Raw genomic sequence first — 18,181 nt, 5'->3', positions numbered from 1 at the left:
ACTAGGCAAGGTTGAAATTTTGAATATTTCTACATCTTATTCAGTTTTAGTTCAGAAAGTTGCAATGCAAATTCATTTATCTATTTCAAATTCAGGTAATTGCAACTTAAATTCAGAATTTCCACTTTACATTCAGAATTTTCTGTTTCCAATTTCGAAAAATTCAATTCAATCAAATTCAAATTCGGAAATTTCCAATTTAAGGCGACATGCTGCAAATAAAGCTTTCACAAAGAAAGAGTGTTAGTGCGCCAAGTGAAGAAAACTCCAGCAACAAATGCTCCAAAGTTAACTGATATGGCCAGAAAGGATTTAGATAAGACTAATCATTCAGAAACTGTTCGAAGAGTACTGAGGAAAGCAAATTTAAATGCTAGAATAGCCCATAATTAACATTTCGCAAATACAAGGAATTAAAGTAAGAAATTGCAATTTGGCAGACCTTTTGTGTGTAGCGAGGCCAATGCGGAGCTCAACCCCGGAATTTGCGAGCTACTGTGATTGGGCAAGTAAATCATCAAATGGAGTTGGAAATTTTACCTATATCGAGGAAACAATGAAGAAATATATTTCTTTAAAACTTCTGTAAGAATATTTGGATCAAAGCGCTAGTAAATTACAAATTGAACATTACTTTCGCTTTTATCAAGATAATGACCCTAAGCACAAGACACATATAAAAAAAACAATGTTAATATTATGTAAAAACATTCCCACATTGTTGAAACTCCTACACAATCACGAGTATTAAGCAACATCGAAAACAAATCTGATCTTAAAAAGGCGATATATATTGTATATATATAATTGGCGCGTACACCCTTTTTGGGTGCTTGGCCGAGCTCCTCCTCCTATTTGTGGTTTGCGACTTGATGTTGTTCCACAAATGGAGGGACCTACAGTTTTAAGCCGGCTCCGAACGGCAGATATTTTTATTCGGCCACGGCTGCCAAACAAACCTTACTTGAGGATACTTTGGTGTTTTATTTTATTTAATTTTTTATATGTATTTTTTAATAAAAAATATCCCAAGTTAGTGATACATTTTAAAAACATACATAATGCGTATATATATAATTTTTTTTTTCAAACTTTCTATATTATATATTATAATATAAAAAAATTACATGCAGTCACTTCTCCTACTACTTATAAAAATTCGATTACTTTTAAAACTCTTTATAATTTATTTCTTAGCGCTGTCTTGCGATTCTTTAAAGAGATATAAGATATAAATTTTTTTTGGTTTTTGCAAATTTTCGAATAGTTTTCCGAAAATGTGGTTCATTTGGAAGAAAATTCTCAACTCGTATGCGAAAAAAATTAAAAAACCACAGGATTATTTATCAACTTTGAGCTTATGGTATCAAAATTGAATGGACTATAAAATTAATTAAGCATTTTGAACTAGTTTTTTAAAAGTTTTATGAATTTTGTACAAAGCTTGGAACTTTGATTTATAAAAATTTATAACGAAGTAAACTTTTATATGTATTATATTAGGTTGGGGAATAAGTTCATGGCGTTCTTAGGTAGGTAGGTAGGTAGGGTGGTTGTCCAAGACACACTTAGACCTTCGGCAGGTCCATTGTGATACCACTGGAGCTTATCCTTACTCTACGTGTTCCTTTTCAAACCATCCGGTTGCTTTAATAAACGAGCAGAGCTTCGTTAGTTTTAGATGGGCTATGTCCGCTACATCGGTTAGAAATGCTGTATCGAGAGTGCGCAGCCTTCTCATAGCTAGGCTTTCACACTCACATAAAAGGTGTCTGACTGTTTCCTCTTCTTCTGTATTAAGACAGCTTCTACAGAAATCGAAGTAAGGGAGTCCTAACCTTCTAGCGTGGCTGCCTATTAAGCAATGACCAGTTAAAACACCTATCATTTTTCTTATAGATTCTCTGTTGAATCGTAGCAAGATCTTCGATCGACCGCTGTTCCAGTTCGGCCATGTCTGTCTGCTTAGTTCGCATGTTGTGAGGTTTTGCCAGATTGTATTTACCTTTTTGATGGTTTCCCTGTCTATAAGTAATTTACAAGTGGCTATGGGCATGGGTATCAGCGCCTTATCCGGTTCGAGACCGAGCGTTGTACCGGTTCTTGCAAGTTCATCCGCTTTACAATTTCCTGCAATGTTTCTGTGGCCTGGCACCCAGATAAGGTGCACCTTGTAGCACTTAGATACGTCATCTAGTAGTTTAAAACATTCTAGAACTGTTTTTGACGAGTGTGTTTTTGATTCCAGCGCTTTTATTGCTGCTTGACTGTCCGAGTAAATGAAGACTTCATTTGCGGATAATACTCTCGTTTTTATCTCTTTAAGTCCCTCTTTTATGGCAGTGACTTCCGCCTGAAATACACTGCAATGATCAGGTAAGCGAAATGATTGGCATACTCCGAGTTTGTCGGAGTAGACCCCTCCGCCTACTTGGTTGTCTAGTTTTGAGCCATCTGTGTAGATGTTTAAGTCATTTATCTTGACAATGAGCCCGTTATCCCATTCCTCTTTGGAAGGAAATACTGTGACAAAGGATTTATCGAAATTGATGTCCTTGGTCCTACAGAAATCCGTTGTGCTGGGAATGCAGGGGAATTGTTCTAAAATTGAGGAGTGCCCTCTTTGGTACGTTCTGAGTAGGCCGATTTCTCTTAGTCTGAGAGTTGCTTTGGCAGCTGTTTGCTTACCGTACTGCTCTATTGGTAGAATGTTAAGAATAATATTTAGTGCATCTGTGGGTGTGGTTCTGAGGGCCCCGCAGCGTTCTTATATTTTATTTTATTTTACAAAGGCAAAAAGTAACTATTCAAAGGCTATGGTAATTGTATTTTTGACTCATTTAATTTTCTTTAGTTTTGAGGGTTAGAAATGGAATACCCAGGACACGAAAATCAACATTTTCGACATCTGTTCTTCTTTGCTTTTCATGGAGGTCAAAAAGCCGCCGAAGCAGCCCGGGACATTAGCGATGTCTATGGAGAAGGTGTCATAAGTGAGTCTACAGCACGAAAATGGTTTACAAAGTTCAAAAATGGCGAGATTGGTGACAAGCCGTCAAAGCCGCACTCCAAGAGCTCGAATTGGAAGTCCTTCAGCAGCCGCCGTATTCTACGGACCTTGAATGATTACCATATTTTCCGCTCCATATAAAGGGCGTTACCTTCGGCAACAAAGAGGAATTGTTATGACAAAAACAATTACGCATATCTAACATGGCTCATAAATTGCAAAACAATTTACTTTGAACTAATGGTAATGGTGGAAGTAAGTCCATCGTTTACAAAATTACTCATCTGAATTATGGAGTCAAAGAAAAAAATGCGACACAAGTAAAATTGAAAAATAATCTGCCATAATAAAACCCATCAACTTTGTGTAAAAATACGTATTGTTCGCCACCTTATTTAGATCCGACATAAATATTATTGAGATCGGATAAGAACCACGTCCAGTTCAAGCGTCCCGTCCATCTAATTTTCTAAGCTATTACTCAAGTCCAAATTAAATTTAGTACATTGTGCGCGGGTATATAAAGTTCGGCCCCAATTAAGCTTCGCTCTTCCGTGCCTGGTTTTTTTTTCAATTCCCACACCTTTTTGAATTGCAACGAAGCACCCAATTGTCGCGAATAAAAATATTAATCCCAATTCAAGAACTAAAATTACAGATTAGTTGAAGGATATTGAAAATGGCATTTAGTAGTCAGTAGAGTAAACCAAATTTAATGGTTCTAATGGTTAAGTTTTGTGGAACAACATCAAGATGCACACCACAAATAGGAGGAGGAGCTCGGCCAAACACCTAACAGAAGTGTACGCGCCAATTATTTATTTATTTATTTTATTTTTAATGGTTAAGTTTTCATTGCGGCACACACTAAATTGCATATTTATTTGTCAACCGTATTTCACGCAATACTGAAGTTTTTTGTTTCCATAGATTTAACAGCAATACCAGTTCATAAAAAATGGTGATAAGGTTAAAAAAACCTTCTCCTTCATTTCCAGCCAAGCATCTGTGGAATTTAGAGTTTAAAAAATGGCTTGAAGATGAGCCACGCAGTGGTCGAAGTCTAACAAGAATATTTGGTATAGTATTTTGCAGAACCAAGGAAAATTATTACAGAGTTGGTACAAAATTATTGGAGGAGCTTTGCACTAAATGTATTAAAGTGTTCAAAAAAAAATAAATAAAAAATTGGATAAGATTTAAAAATTCACATTCATTTATTTTAAGCTTTTCTTCTCTTTTAAACTAATCCGTATGTATCCTAAATTTATCAGCTCAAAATATAATTCGGCTAAAGTTTAAAAGAATGTTTGTATCAATATGAATGTGTGTAGCGCATGCCATCAAAACGTATTGTAAGCTGACAAAACAAAAACAAAAAAAAAGCAAAAAACAAAAAAAAAAGCAAAAAAGAAAAAAAAACAAAAAAGAAAAAACAATTTTAAACCTTTAAATAACGTCTTCTCTAAATGAAATTTCTTTCTAACTACTTCCGTATTTACCACCGTAAAATAAAGTTTAAGACTTTAAATTTCTTTTTTATTATAGAAGAAAAATGTTTAAAAAAAGCATGTACTCGTAAATACCGGCACATGTTATCGCATACAAACAAACTTTGGAAAAATCTTTTTCTACACGAAATCCTTGAAATCCTCAACCTCACTCATGCCCACACTTCACAGCAGACGAGACGGCAAACTATAAAATAAAAGATGTAAAGTATTTGCAATAAAATTCAAGAGATTTTCTCTTGCCAAACTAAAAGAGCGTAGCGTGGTGGGAGAGTGGGAGTACTATGTAGTCGTATATGAAAAAGTTAGAAAAATGGATGCACTCACCGAGATTTGATAGCAACACAAGCACAAGAATGTAGCAACTAACATGCATGACTTTTGTTTTGACTGCCATGTTTTGACTGCGTGCCGTCTTAATTTTTGTTATTCTCGTATTTGTTTTTACGTATTCTTATTGCCGCTTTCCTGTTTAGTATCAGATATGTTTTCCTGTTCAAACAACTGCTACAGATTTGAAGAGAGTCGGCTTGCCGCTTTTTACACACCGTTTAAATTTTTTATTTTTCCCCTTTTTTACTTTAATTTTTAACGGTATTACAGCATTCTTATGAGCATTAATTAATAATGCATAAATAATTTTTTTGAATACATTTTTTTACATGGAATGTTTTTTGATCTTTGCTATTATTTTTTTTTCACTTGCTTAGCTTCGTTAACTAAATAAAAACTTATTTTCACATTAAAATATATTTTTACAATTTTTGTGTGGTTTTTTAAGGGTTTTATTGGCGTGTGATCTTGTATCTAAAATTTAGTACTTTTATTCTACCATATTTTGATTTGGTATTATTTGCTAATTTTGCAGTTTTACTTTAGATTTTGGTTTTTATTCTTCGTCAGTTTCATTAATTTTTAGGAAGAAAAATTGTTTGGTATAACCTTCGCGTAAAAACTGTTTTTAAATGCACTGAAATACGTGTTTTTGATTTTATTTTAGTTTGATTAAATTTTTCTTATTAATACTGAATATTTGACAAGTTTTGATGCTTTGAGTTAACTGATTTTGGCACACACTTTTTCCATTAATATTTTTTAATGTTCTTGTTTTGCATTGAATAAGTTCCCTTTTATTAAATTATTTCCCCGAGTGCAAAATACACAAGCACATAAATGTAACTCGGTTCTATGTGTTTAATTTCCAAACACATCCCAAAAATATCTACCGATTTTCGTTGGCTTGAACTTTCCGCATCGCTTGTCAGCCGCGTACTGATTAAATCGTTTGATTCCTTTAAAGTTGAATCAAATTTATTACTACTACTGGCAATTTAATTCAATTCGCATTGTCGTTGTTGTTGTTTTTTTTTGTTGCATTCAATATTTGTAACACTCAACACATTGATGTGCAGCTGCTTACACGATGGCGGATGCTTTTCGAAAGTCGCCCGTTGCGTTTTTGGCACACGTTCTCTTTTACTTGTAGATATTTTCTCTAATGCTACGGCTTTTCCGTTTCCGATTTCCGCGCGCTCGCTCGCTCGCCACTCACACTCACAATTGTTTGTGCTACAAATTTGTATTATTGTCTTTGTTGTTGCTTTTGCCAGTGCTTTATAGGCGCAAGCATTTGCGTTTGTGGCATTACACTTGACATTTACGAAGTCGCTTGCGTCGCTCACCAGCTTCAACCGACATAAGCATCGCCATCAACACCGACACAGGCAGCAACACCAAAACCATATAACCACTGTCTACATCAATAACGCCAAGATGCAATTCACTCACTCACAAAGTAATGTGCTCGCAATTATTCTGCACTTGCAAACTACGCTGACGTTCTCTCTCTCTCTCAGTTGGGTGGCCACCTCTGCACCTCCTCATCTACACCGACCACTCCAATAGGTTCTCTTTCTAGCTCAACTCACAATTGCCTCTTCAACTAGCTTACACTTGCACTGCAATTTCCATCATCCGCTAAACCGTGCACGTCCTTCGAGATATCAACTCCAACTGAGCGCCAGCTCAACTTGGACAACACAGCTTAGGCGATGAATCGCTTGCCGCTATTGTTCTGTGGCAATTATGTTTTGCTGTGGTGTTTTAGCTGCACTTTTCGCAGATATTCATGTTGGCAGCCATGTTTGTATGCCGGCCACAGGGCGCATGCTCACCACTTTGGCCCAACACGGGCGTCCTGGCGGCAATGCATGAATCGCGCATTCCTTCTTCATATCAATATTCGGTGTTTATTTATTCCACTCTACTTTGATGTGCCGCGCTTTTTGGTATTTTCTCGTCGTCTGCTTTTTGTGTTCGAGTATGCGTTCATGTATCAAAATATGTTGTCCATGGTTAGGAACAACAACAGCAGCAAACACAAAATTATTTGCAGTATAAATGAGAGTAACTAAAAGAAGATGCTGAAAATGCTGTGCATTTGTTTGTATTGTAAATAACTTATTCACTCTTCAGTTGGTTGGTTTTGTTTCGTATTAGCCACCCATACAGGCACACCTGCAATTAAAGAGAGAGAGAGAGAGAAATTGTCTGTATAGTTTTCTTTGACGAAACAAATCAGCTGAGAGCTGCATATAGCAGGCTGGCATACACCAAATATCGCATTATATTAGTTAGTGAAAAATATAAATGCCGTTTTTTCTGATTTTCAATTAATAGTAATATTAATGATTATTGTTAATTACGTATTTCTTTTCAACAAGAAAGCAACTTTTATCAGTGAAACTAAAAATGTGTGATAGGCAGAAATGAAAATCATAGGTAGAAAGTGGACGCAGAGTGTGCGATTAAGGATTCAATAAATCAGCATTTTGAGCTTCTTCTGTTTAGTATAGAATGTAAGATATACGAGGTGTGTTCAACAAATAAGGTGAAGTTTTCAAATTCCGCGACCTACGTACATTTGAATTTCATTTAGTATTTTTTTATTTTGGTACACTAGTCTCGAAGATATGTTCACGGTTTTAGCAATATCGCCTGCTTAGTTTGCTTGTGAGAGCCATAAATAAGACAAGTGTTGCGCGTGTTCGGCGATTTTCTGTAGCCCGAATGTACGTAGCCCACAAACCTTCATATTATTTTTTGAACATACCTCCTATACTTTACTTTCTATACTAAACAGAAGAAACTCAAAATGCTGATTTATTTAATGCTTAATGGCACACCTTAGTCCGCGGCACTCACCATAAATTTGTATACCTTAAAACAGACGCAGCTTTTCACATTTACGTACGTAATTTCGCTCAGTGAGACGAAGAACGCGTCGTCGATCAGTCAACAGCGAGCAACGGTAACTGTGAGTCGCGAAGGCTCCTGGTTTTGTTTCGTATTACATACTTGAAATTTTATTTACAGCTTTCATTGTTGTTTCCATCTTATTGTTATTTTAAAATGCCGCGCAAATCTAGGAAAGCTTAGCGTGTTAACTCCCTGAGTGACTCTGTCGAAAATATAATAAGTAAATTTGATTGGCCTTAGGTGTGCCAAAAAGAACTACGTGGAATGTTCTTCAGTGCTGTATCTTGCACGTTTTCTTAGTTTATATATTGTGTGAATATAATTCTGAGTTTTAATTCTGATTATTTAAGTTACTAAGTTTATTATTTTCCTTATATTTTATTAATTAATTTTTTTTGCACTAACAGAAATGAAGATTAATAAATTTTTGTTCCGTTTTACGTTAAATGATCTCCAGATCTGTATTTCTGTGAAATTAAAGATTAATTATTAAAGATAATTCGATTAAAGATTAAAGATAATTTTTATTATTCAGAATATATAATTTGTAAGTCCGGACTCAGGTTTAAGATATAGAGAATTTCATAAGGGGGTACGATAAAGGGTTAAAAGGCAACTGTACTCAAGTTGTTTAAATTATTCCAGCTTCATGCTTTTCACTACAAACATATATGTGCATAAAAGGATTTCTGCCATTTTTTCCTTTTTCTCTGCAGCATCTCCTAATGTATAGGGTTTTTCAATAGGTGCGCTTCAACCTTTTTCCGATAGGGAGGGCGAACGACGCAATATTTTTTATTTTTCGCTTGTCACTTGTAAACTTCATTGGTATAAATCGTCAAATTTTTTATGAAAATAATCGTTCTGTTGCTGCTACTTAAAGAGCACTACGGCCATTTTACTGTGCATTTAACAAGCCGTCCCGTTTTGGGGTTATGTGAAGTCATTGGTCTACAGTAACAAGCCGGCGACGATTTGTGAGCTCAGAGCCAATATTGAACGCGAAATTGCTGGAATTTCGGCCGATTTATGCAAAAGAGTGGTCGAAAATTGGGTTCAACGATTGGACTTTGTAAAACGTGCACGCGGTGGTCATGCAAAAGAAATCGAATTTCATACTTAAATGTATATCTTCAAACTCGATAATAAAAAAAAAATTAGTTAAAAAAGTCAAACCATTTGTGTTTTATTCAAAAAAGGTCAAAAGTTGAAGCCCTCTTACTGAAAAACCCTATATGTGGCTTGTACTTTTAACTACTATTCAATCGAATTACCTCCAGGTAATTTATGCACAATGGAAAGTGGAAGCATAATTTTTTTTTTTTGCGATTAGTTATTATACTGCTTTCCTATTGAAAACTTTGGAGAGGTTGATACAATTTCATTTAAGCCTAACTATATATAGATAAAAATCTTATCTCTACTTCACAATATGCCTACACGACAGGGAAATCGGTAGAGACAGGTCTACATAACCTTATTTACACGGAAGAGAGTTCACTGCACAAACAGGAATTTACTTTAGCCGCTTTCCTTGATATTGAAGGGGCCTTTAACAATGTTGAAGGAGGGAAATTACGGCAGCACTCACTGATCTTGGGGTAGAACCGAGCTTGGTAGGCTTCATTAGAAAAGTGCTAATCATTGAAGTGAAACTAGGAGAATCGGTCCTCAGGAGCTTGGTAAGTAGAGGTACACAGCAAGGTGGAGTCCTCTCACCGGTTTTATGGAATGCAGTTGTAAATAAACTTCTGTTAATACTGGAATTGCTGGGCTGTAAGGTGATAGCTTACGCCGATGATGTTGTTATTGCTGTCTCTGGTAAATTTGTGTCTACATTAAGAGACCTAATACTTTCTAGGGGGAAAGAAAAGTGTAGTCTAGGAGACAACCCAGACAAAAAACAACTCATATTGTTCACTAGGAAACACAGAATCCATCAGCTCATTCCAATAATGCTCAAGGGGACAGATCTTGTGATTTCGGAAGAAACCAAGTACTTGGGACTAAACATAGATAGGAAACTGACTTGGAAGTAAAACATCTTAGAAAGAGTCAGGAAAGCGAACCTAGCTTATTATACCTGTAAGAGTGCTTTAGGTAAGACCTGGGGCATTAAACCTAAGGTTACTTATTGGCTGTATACTGCTATCGTCAGACCCATTCTTCTATATGGAAAAGTTGTCTGGTGGTGTGCTATGCAGAAAAAAACCTATTCTAATTTATTGAATAAGGTGCAGAGATCAGCGGAATTAGCAATATGTGGCGTCATGAAAACCACGCCATCCTTGGCTTTGGATAAAATGCAACATCTGCCACCCCTAGATTTCTTCTGCAAATACTCAGCGGCCTGCTCCGCTTTAAGGTTTAAAGCGAGCTCACAATGGCAGACTGTTACACATGGACAGTGACTGTGATTATCACCCTCCCATTCTTTGCTTTGAAAGGAATTTCCTAATGAAAATCCCTTCTAGACTGGAATGGCGTGAAGAAGATCCAACACCCAACACACCCGTTAAGATCTACACGGACGGATCTAAAATGGACACCGGTGTAGGGTCAGGGCTATTTTGCGAAGAGCTTTCTATCAGTGAATCCTTTAAACTACCGGATCACTGTAGTGTTTTTCAAGCGGAAATAAACGTTATTCTTGAAGCCTTAAAATGGCTAAAGATAATCAGACAGCCAAGCTGCCCTACGAGCCCTGGATGCATTCCAAACAACATCAAGGAGTGTCTTACGTTGTCGCCAATCTCTAAATGAGATGGCCAAGCAATATCGTATAACCACATAACAGCAGTGCAAGAGCCCTGGGTCTTTAGGGGCCGTCTCTGTGGCTTAAGTGCGCTGAAAGGGGCCACGTTACTATATGACAGGAGTTCTAGCAGACCTAGGACCGGTCTTATAGTATCATCCCATCTCACTGTGACGGGTCTTGAGCAATTCTGTTGCCAAGACCTGGTAGCGGCTGAGGTGTGTTATAGAGGTAGACGCGGATGGTCGAAGTTTGTGATTGCATCTGCTTACTTTCCTTACGATGCTCTGGAAGGGCCACCACCCGGGAAGGCCTCTAGTCTCGTGAGGTTCTGTGAGCGGCGCAGTCTGGGCCTCATCCTATGTTGCGATGCTAATGCCCAGCATACAATCTGGGGCAGCAGCAAGTGCAATGGACGGGGCTCTCGACTATTCGAATTTATCGTGTTCTCCTGCCTAGACATACAAAACAAGGGCTCACAGCCAACGTTCGTAACGGCTAGAAGATAGGAGGTGATTGATCTAACCCTATCAAACTCAAAACTTGGGTGGTCAATCAAGAACTGGAGAGTTCTTGCCGAAGATTCGTGCTCGGACCACAGGTACATTGAGTTTCAGTGTGGCGAGGAGGCACAAATGCCATTGCCCTCTAGAAACCCAAGAAAAACAGACTGGCAGAAGTTTAGGGAGGCGTTGCGGGACCTTGACGTTGCGCCACCAAGACTTCGAAAAGAACAGGCCATTGAGGCGGCTGTTGAGAAACTCAACGCTGCCCTAACCGACTGTTTTGAGTCAGCCTGTCCAATTCGACCTCTCCCGAGCCGGACTCCCGTTCCGTGGTGGAACCGAGAGCTCCAGATGTTGAGGCGTGAGTCGAGAAAACTTCTAAACCGGGCCCTCAAGACTAACCTTGCAGAGGACTGGGAGCGATACCGTGATGTTCAGAAGAACTGCAAGAGGCTTATTCGGGAATCGAAAAAAGCCTTATTTAGAGAATTCTGCAGCGGTATTGAATCTCTGAGTGATACGGCGAAATTGGTTAGGATCCTGAAAAGGGACCCAACGGCAAAGCTGGGGTCACTCAGGAAATCTGATGGCTCCTTCACGGAGCGGAAAAGTGAGACACTCAGCTTGCTGATGGAGTCTCACTTTCCTGGTAATCAGATAAGCATCAGCCGGCAACAGCCCTTATTGATAGAGGCAGTTGTCAGAGCTGCTACACCTTCTCGGCATGACTGGTTCGTTGCCAGATCTGTGGTGAATGAGGCCGCCATTCGATTTGCCATCAAATCTTTTGACGACTACAAGTCGCCCGGGCCAGATGGCATATTTCCTGCCATGCTGAAGGAGGGTGCAGAGTTCGTGACAGCAGCCCTGAAGAAAATCTTCTCGGCATGCCTGGCACTGGCTTACATACCACGCTCTTGGAGGATGGTGAGGGTCGCTTTCATCCCAAAGGTTGGAAAAGACGACTACACCAGCCCCAAAAGCTTTAGACCAATCAGCATGACCTCTTTCATGCTGAAAAGTCTCGAACGACTGGTGGAACTGCGCATACGTCAGAAGTCGCTGAAGGCTCACCCTCTGTCTCTATTTCAGCATGCCTATCAGAGTGGAAAATCCTGCGAGTCGGCACTGCAAAACCTTGTTGCTAGGATAGAGCTGGCCATCGACAGGAGGGACTACGCTATGGGTATCTTTTTAGACATAGAGGGGGCGTTTGATAATGCCACTTTTGATAGTATGTGTAACTCTGCTAGTAGGCACGGCGTCGACCGGGTGCTAGTAAATTGGATTCGTTCGATGCTGGCCCAAAGAATCGTTTCGGTGCGAGCAGAGGAAGATCTGCTGGTGTCATCTGGGGTTAACAGAGGCTGCCCCCAAGGCGGCGTGCTGTCTCCGTTACTCTGGTGCATGGTAATCGATCCTCTGCTCACCACCTTAAACGATTCGGGAGTCTACGCACAAGCATATGCGGACGACGTTGCTTGTTTAGTAACAGGCTCTTCGCTTATGAACATCTGCAGGAAAGTGCAGAAAACTCTGGATCGGATTGACACTTGGTGCTGTGCGAACGGGCTGTCGGCAAATCCCGCCAAGACTGGTATTGTCCTCTTTACCAGAAGGAGGAAGCTTGACGGAATAGTTCTGCCAAAACTAAAAGGAGTCACAATCCAGCTATCCAAGGAAATTAAATATCTAGGAGTAATCCTCGATAGTAAGCTCCTATGGAAATCACACGTTGAGACAAAGGCATCCAAAGCGCTGACAGCCTTCTGGCAGTGCAAAGGTGTCTTTGGGAAAACGTGGGGTCTCTCTCCTAGCAAGGTCCTATGGATCTACACAGCTATGATAAGACCCATTATCACCTATGCATCAGTGGTCTGGATGAGTAGACTATCCCTAGTGGGAGTCAGGAGGACCTTATCGAGACTACAACGCACTGTGGCCATCTGTTGCACCGGAGCTTTTCCGACTACTTCAGGCCCGGCACTAGATGCTCTGATTGGTTTACCACCACTTGATGCTTTCATCCGAGGAGGGGCCCTGAAGGCCATCTGCAAGCTGAAACACAGTGGGAACTGGTACGGCCCTTGTCCGGCATTGGAACACAGAGAAGGCATGGACATCGATCCAACGATTCTCTCCATGCCCCTTGACTCAATGCCATCAAGAGTCGTACTTGAAAAGAGATACAGTGTAGTGCTACCAGAGGCTCGTTGTGGGGAGACTCAGAAAATGAGCCCGGCAAACACTGTTTTCGCATTTTTACGGATGGCTCCAGGACCGAGCATGGCTCCGGCTCTGGGGTCTACGTGGAATCCAGCGGGACAAAACTGCACTTTGCTCTTGGAATGCATGCATCTGTGTTTCAAGCGGAGGTGTATGCAGTTCAAGAAGCGATGAACTTTGTTGTGGAAAAACTATGGAGAGGCAGATCCATATGTGTCTGCAGCGGCAGCCAAGCAGCGCTTATGGCCTTAGACAGCCCTCAAACCACATCAGGGGTAGTGAAGTCCTGTAAATCCAGGCTGAGCTATGTCGGCAGACATAATAGCCTGATGCTAACATGGGTCCCGGGACACGTGGGTATCGCGGGTAACGAGACCTCTGACTCCTTAGCTAAGATGGGCTCTGAAGCCAACTTCTTTGTCCCAGAGCCCGCTTTGCCACTCCCCTCTGCGGCCATCACGGCCACGGTTAGCAAATGGGTAACTACTACCCACAAGCGAGCTTGGCAGGCTGAGAGAGGCTGCAGATGGACAAAACTGATGTTACCTGTCATGTCCGATCGACTGTCGCAAACCCTTCTGTCATTAAGCAGAGGGGAGTGCAGACGGCTGGTTGGACTAATGACGGGCCACTTTCTGTGGGCAAAGCACATGGAAAGGTTGGGCATCTCAGACAGTGCACTCTGCCCAGCTTGTGAAGAGGAGGATGAGACGGCGGACCACTTCCTGTGTGTCTGCCCCGCCTTCGCCCGAATCAGGTTTGAGGTCTTTGGCACTGATGTGTTAAGAAGCGACCATCTTGGCTCCTTGGCACCACAAGATCTACTCAGATTTCTTCGGAGATCGGGTAGATTTAAAGAAAATTAAAAGGGAATCCAAGTGTAGTACAATGGACTCAATTAATGTCTGAGTGCTGCACTTGCTAGTTGTCCCGACAAAAAAAAAAAAAAAAAAAAAAAAAACAATCGTATAATCTTATGCTGGGTTCCAGGCCACAGAGATATACCAGGGAACTGTAGGGCAGACCAACTTGCAAGAGAAGGTAGCTGTATGCCAGACATAAGCAATTTTATGGAGATACCCCTCGCAAATTGTAAGCTTCTCAGTAAGGACTCACTAATCAGTTCTGCAAATCAAAGATGGATTAACGTTAACACCTGCGAAATTGCTAGGCAAACATGACCAAGGCTAAATTTACGTATGTCCAAGAGTATTATAAAACTGAGTAGACTTCAAATCAGCACCTTAGTAAGGGCCCTCATTGGACATTGTCTCATAGGAAATCATGCAAGGACATTAGGCGTTTACACGCATGATTTCTGTCGTAGCTGCAGAAATGAGGAGGAATTGGAAACAATTCAACCAACCGATTTTAAAAATCCTATTTCTTAACGAATATAGATAATCTATACACTTTAGGTACCAACAACCTTGTACGCTTTGCCAAAAGCTCAGAATGGTTCAATATGGAGAGGGAAATGCAGCCCAGCCCGCGCGGCTCACAACGGACCTATTTCGTGGTCTAAGTGGTATCGTTGTCTCTATGTGCGATGCGGCTGCCAAACCTAACCTAACCTAACCGATGGCATAAAGTATTTACAATATCACCAGAGCTTAGATTTTTTTCTCATTAGATTCATGGCTGCTTCTTGAAAATCATAAAACGAATGCATAGGCAATGTCGCCTCTCGCCAAGGGCCAGCCTCTGGTGCATTGCTGCCACAAAACAGCTCCCATCTATTTCAGTAGACATACTCAATGACTTCAAGAATAACAACTAACTCTAAATTTGTAATCTAACTTGACTATACACTTTTCAACAAATCCAAAGAAATTTTGAGTTTTAGATGGTTTTTATTTCACAGTGCAGTGCGGAAATTGAATTATGGTATACTCGTACTTTCAAAATCGCTTATTTCTTGCTAATAACACTGTGCAATATTTTTCATTTCAGGATGAGAGTGACGTAGCCATATATGTATGTATATAGAAAAACTTCCAAAACTTTTAGCAATCTCATTACCTTCTCCTTTTTTGTTGGCAAATTAAGTTTAATCATAAGAGAAGAGGCATCTACTGGAACTGCACCAAACATCTAGAAGACCTCGCTTATACCAATGATGTTTGCTTGTTATCAGTAAAGTACTCTGACATGCAAGCAAAATTCAATGCTCTATGCACTGAGTCGGGTAAATTTGACCTTAAAGTCAACATCGACAAAATGAAATTAATAAATATTTACACCAAAAGTGACAGCAATTTTATGCTTCATGGCAAAGAAACTGAACATGTCGAAGATTTTATCTACTTAGAAAGTGTAATATCTGCTGAGAATAGTATAGGAAAGAATATCCTGGCCGGAATAGACAAAGCTACTGCCGCATATGCTCAGCTGTGCCGAAATTAGAACTCATCAGAAATATCCTTCCAAACAAAAATGCAATAATTTAAATCGAATGCCACCACAGTACAGCTCTATGGATGCGAGGCATGGCTTGTAACCGACCATCTAACCGGAAAAATTCAAAGTTTTGTAAATAGATGTCTCCATCGTATCCTCAAGGTGCGGTGGCCAAACGTCATTAGCCACGATGAGTTATAAATGCGACTTGCAGCCAATGGTCAGCCATATAAAATTACGAAAGTGGATTTGGAGAGGCCACACACTGCAGAAAGACGGAACGGAAGTCTGCCGAAAAGCTCATGATTGGAACTCCCGGGGAAGCCGTAAGAGTGGCTGACCTCAGAGTACAAGATCGCTACAAAAAGAAGCCGATGAATGCGGGAAATCATGGAATGCGCCAAAATTGCTAGCCAAAAGTAGGGCTACGTGGAAATGTCCTATACTGCAATGGGAGATAAAGGAAATGTTGATGATGAATTAAATTTACATTTTTTTTATTGGAAACAACTGTTAAGTATACATATCTAAGCGAACTGTCTAAAACTTGTATGCAATATACATATTTTAAACCATTCTGAATCATGATTATCATTTAGCGCTACAGCTCTGTGTGAGCTTTGGCCTGCTGCACAAAATGTCTACATTTTCCCCTATACCCTTCTAGTTGTTAACCTTGAGTTTCCCCATATCGCCTCCAAGTTCGGCAATCCATCTTGATCTTAATATGCCTCTTGCTTTGCCAATGGTTTAGCGTCAATTATTTTTCGTTGAACTCTCGTTCGATCCATTCTCAGGGTATGGCCTAGACATCTTAGTCTTTGAGCTTTGATGAGCCGCACAACATTTTCCGCTCTTATTCCGCTCTATATACCAATTCATGGTTCCATCTTATACGCCACTCGCCGTTGTCTTTGACTGCACCGAGGATTAACCTCAAAAATTTTCTGTCGAATACTTGGTGTTTGCTTTTATCTTTTTCGCTTATTGTCCAAGATCCGATCCGTAGCGAAGAACTGGTCAGGCAATAGATTTATACAACGAAATTTTGCAAGGTCTGTTCACCAGGCTCAATTTAAAAAGTTTATTAATAAGTAAGAGTAGAATGCGTAAGCGGTTATCGCGCCAATTAAGAAGAATGCTCTCTATGCTGCTTTTATTCTCTCGTCGATTGTGATGCTCATAGCGTTGAGGCGACTTAGTTTAAACCTCAATTATGTTAAAGAGTTCAACGCTTTAAATTCATATGCCCCGATTTTTTATTGTGCTAGACACCACATCATTTCTACTGCACACCAACATACAAGGTGATGTTCAAAATAAACAAGACTGAGCTAATATAGAAACGACAGGAATTTTCTTCTGTTACTTCGAATTTATTTATTCAAAATAGTCCCCACTTGCCTCCATTCACTATTTTGCGCGATCTAAAAGCTTTTCGAAAGAGTGTTTTAGGTCATTGACCGGGAATTCCTTCAGAATGTCGGTACAAGCCTTTTGGATGGCCTCTACGAAAGCAAAACGTTTTCTTTTCATGGCCAAATGCAATTTTCCGAATAGGTAGAAGTCACAAGGAGCCATATTAGGCGGTGAGTGATTGATGATGGTTAAATGCGGTTTCTAGTCAAAAAATCAGCCACAAGAGTGGATCGATGAGATGGTGAATTATAATGCAATAAGCGCCAGCTTCTTCTTTCGCGATATTCAAGGCGAATTCGGCGAATGTGATGCAACAAACGCCTGCAAACGCCTAGATAGAAAACTGCATTGACGTTTTAGCCCATTAGCACGAACTCCATGTAGACAATTCCCTTAGAATCGTAAAAACAAATGAGCATCGACTTGATTTTTGACTTCTCCAAACGCGTTTGTTTTTTGTTTGGTGGTGGCTCTTCTGGGGCCTTCCATTCGGCACGTTGAGGCTCAGTTTCAGGTTCATGTTGGAAACACCATGTTTCATCACCAGTTACAATGCTGTAAAGGAAGCTCTCGTATTTTCTCGCCTCTTTAATTAGGTCTTTTGAATGTTGAATATTGAGCAATTTTTGGTCTTCAGTTAACTTGTACGGAATGAAACGTGCAAAGACCTTTCGTAAGCCCAAATGATCAGTTAAAAATCCGATAAATCGATGTTTTGGAGATATTCAACTGCGATTCCATGAATTTCAACGATGATTTCGGTTCATTTTTGATAAATTTATGAACCATTTCGATGGAGTTTCGGGTAATTACTGTTGTTCATAGTCATTTACATATGTCCACACAACCATCTCTGAAATGTGTGAACCACTCATGAATTCTGGCACGAGATAGACAATCATCGCTTTAAACTTTTTTCCTCGATCCGAATGCTTCGGTAAACGTTTTAATGATTTAAAACAAGATTTGATATTAGTTCTTTATTCGAAACTCATTTTTGTACCGATGGCACAAACATGCTGACACTTTGGACGCAATAATATCGCTTTCACTGCGGGTCAGCTAGGGATGTAACTTTCAACACACTAACTTATTA

The 18,181-nt window shown here is 39.8% G+C and overlaps 1 protein-coding gene across 1 annotated transcript in view; it reads right to left on the bottom strand.

Moving 5' to 3' along the window:
- The window catches only part of LOC129241240 (cell adhesion molecule Dscam2-like), a 308,387-nt gene extending 303,367 nt beyond the window's left edge, over nucleotides 1-5,020 (bottom strand). The window contains exon 1 of the mRNA XM_054877467.1: nucleotides 4,849-5,020. Within this exon, the coding sequence (XP_054733442.1) occupies nucleotides 4,849-4,918 (70 nt within the window). The 5' untranslated portion in view covers nucleotides 4,919-5,020. The remainder of the gene's footprint in view (nucleotides 1-4,848) is intronic.
- Between the last annotated feature and the right edge of the window lie 13,161 nt (nucleotides 5,021-18,181).

Source organism: Anastrepha obliqua, chromosome 3 (assembly GCF_027943255.1).
Source record: "Anastrepha obliqua isolate idAnaObli1 chromosome 3, idAnaObli1_1.0, whole genome shotgun sequence".
Lineage (NCBI taxonomy): Eukaryota > Metazoa > Arthropoda > Insecta > Diptera > Tephritidae > Anastrepha > Anastrepha obliqua.
Note: the sequence above shows the minus strand (reverse complement) of the source record. Positions and strands in the feature narration are given on the sequence as shown.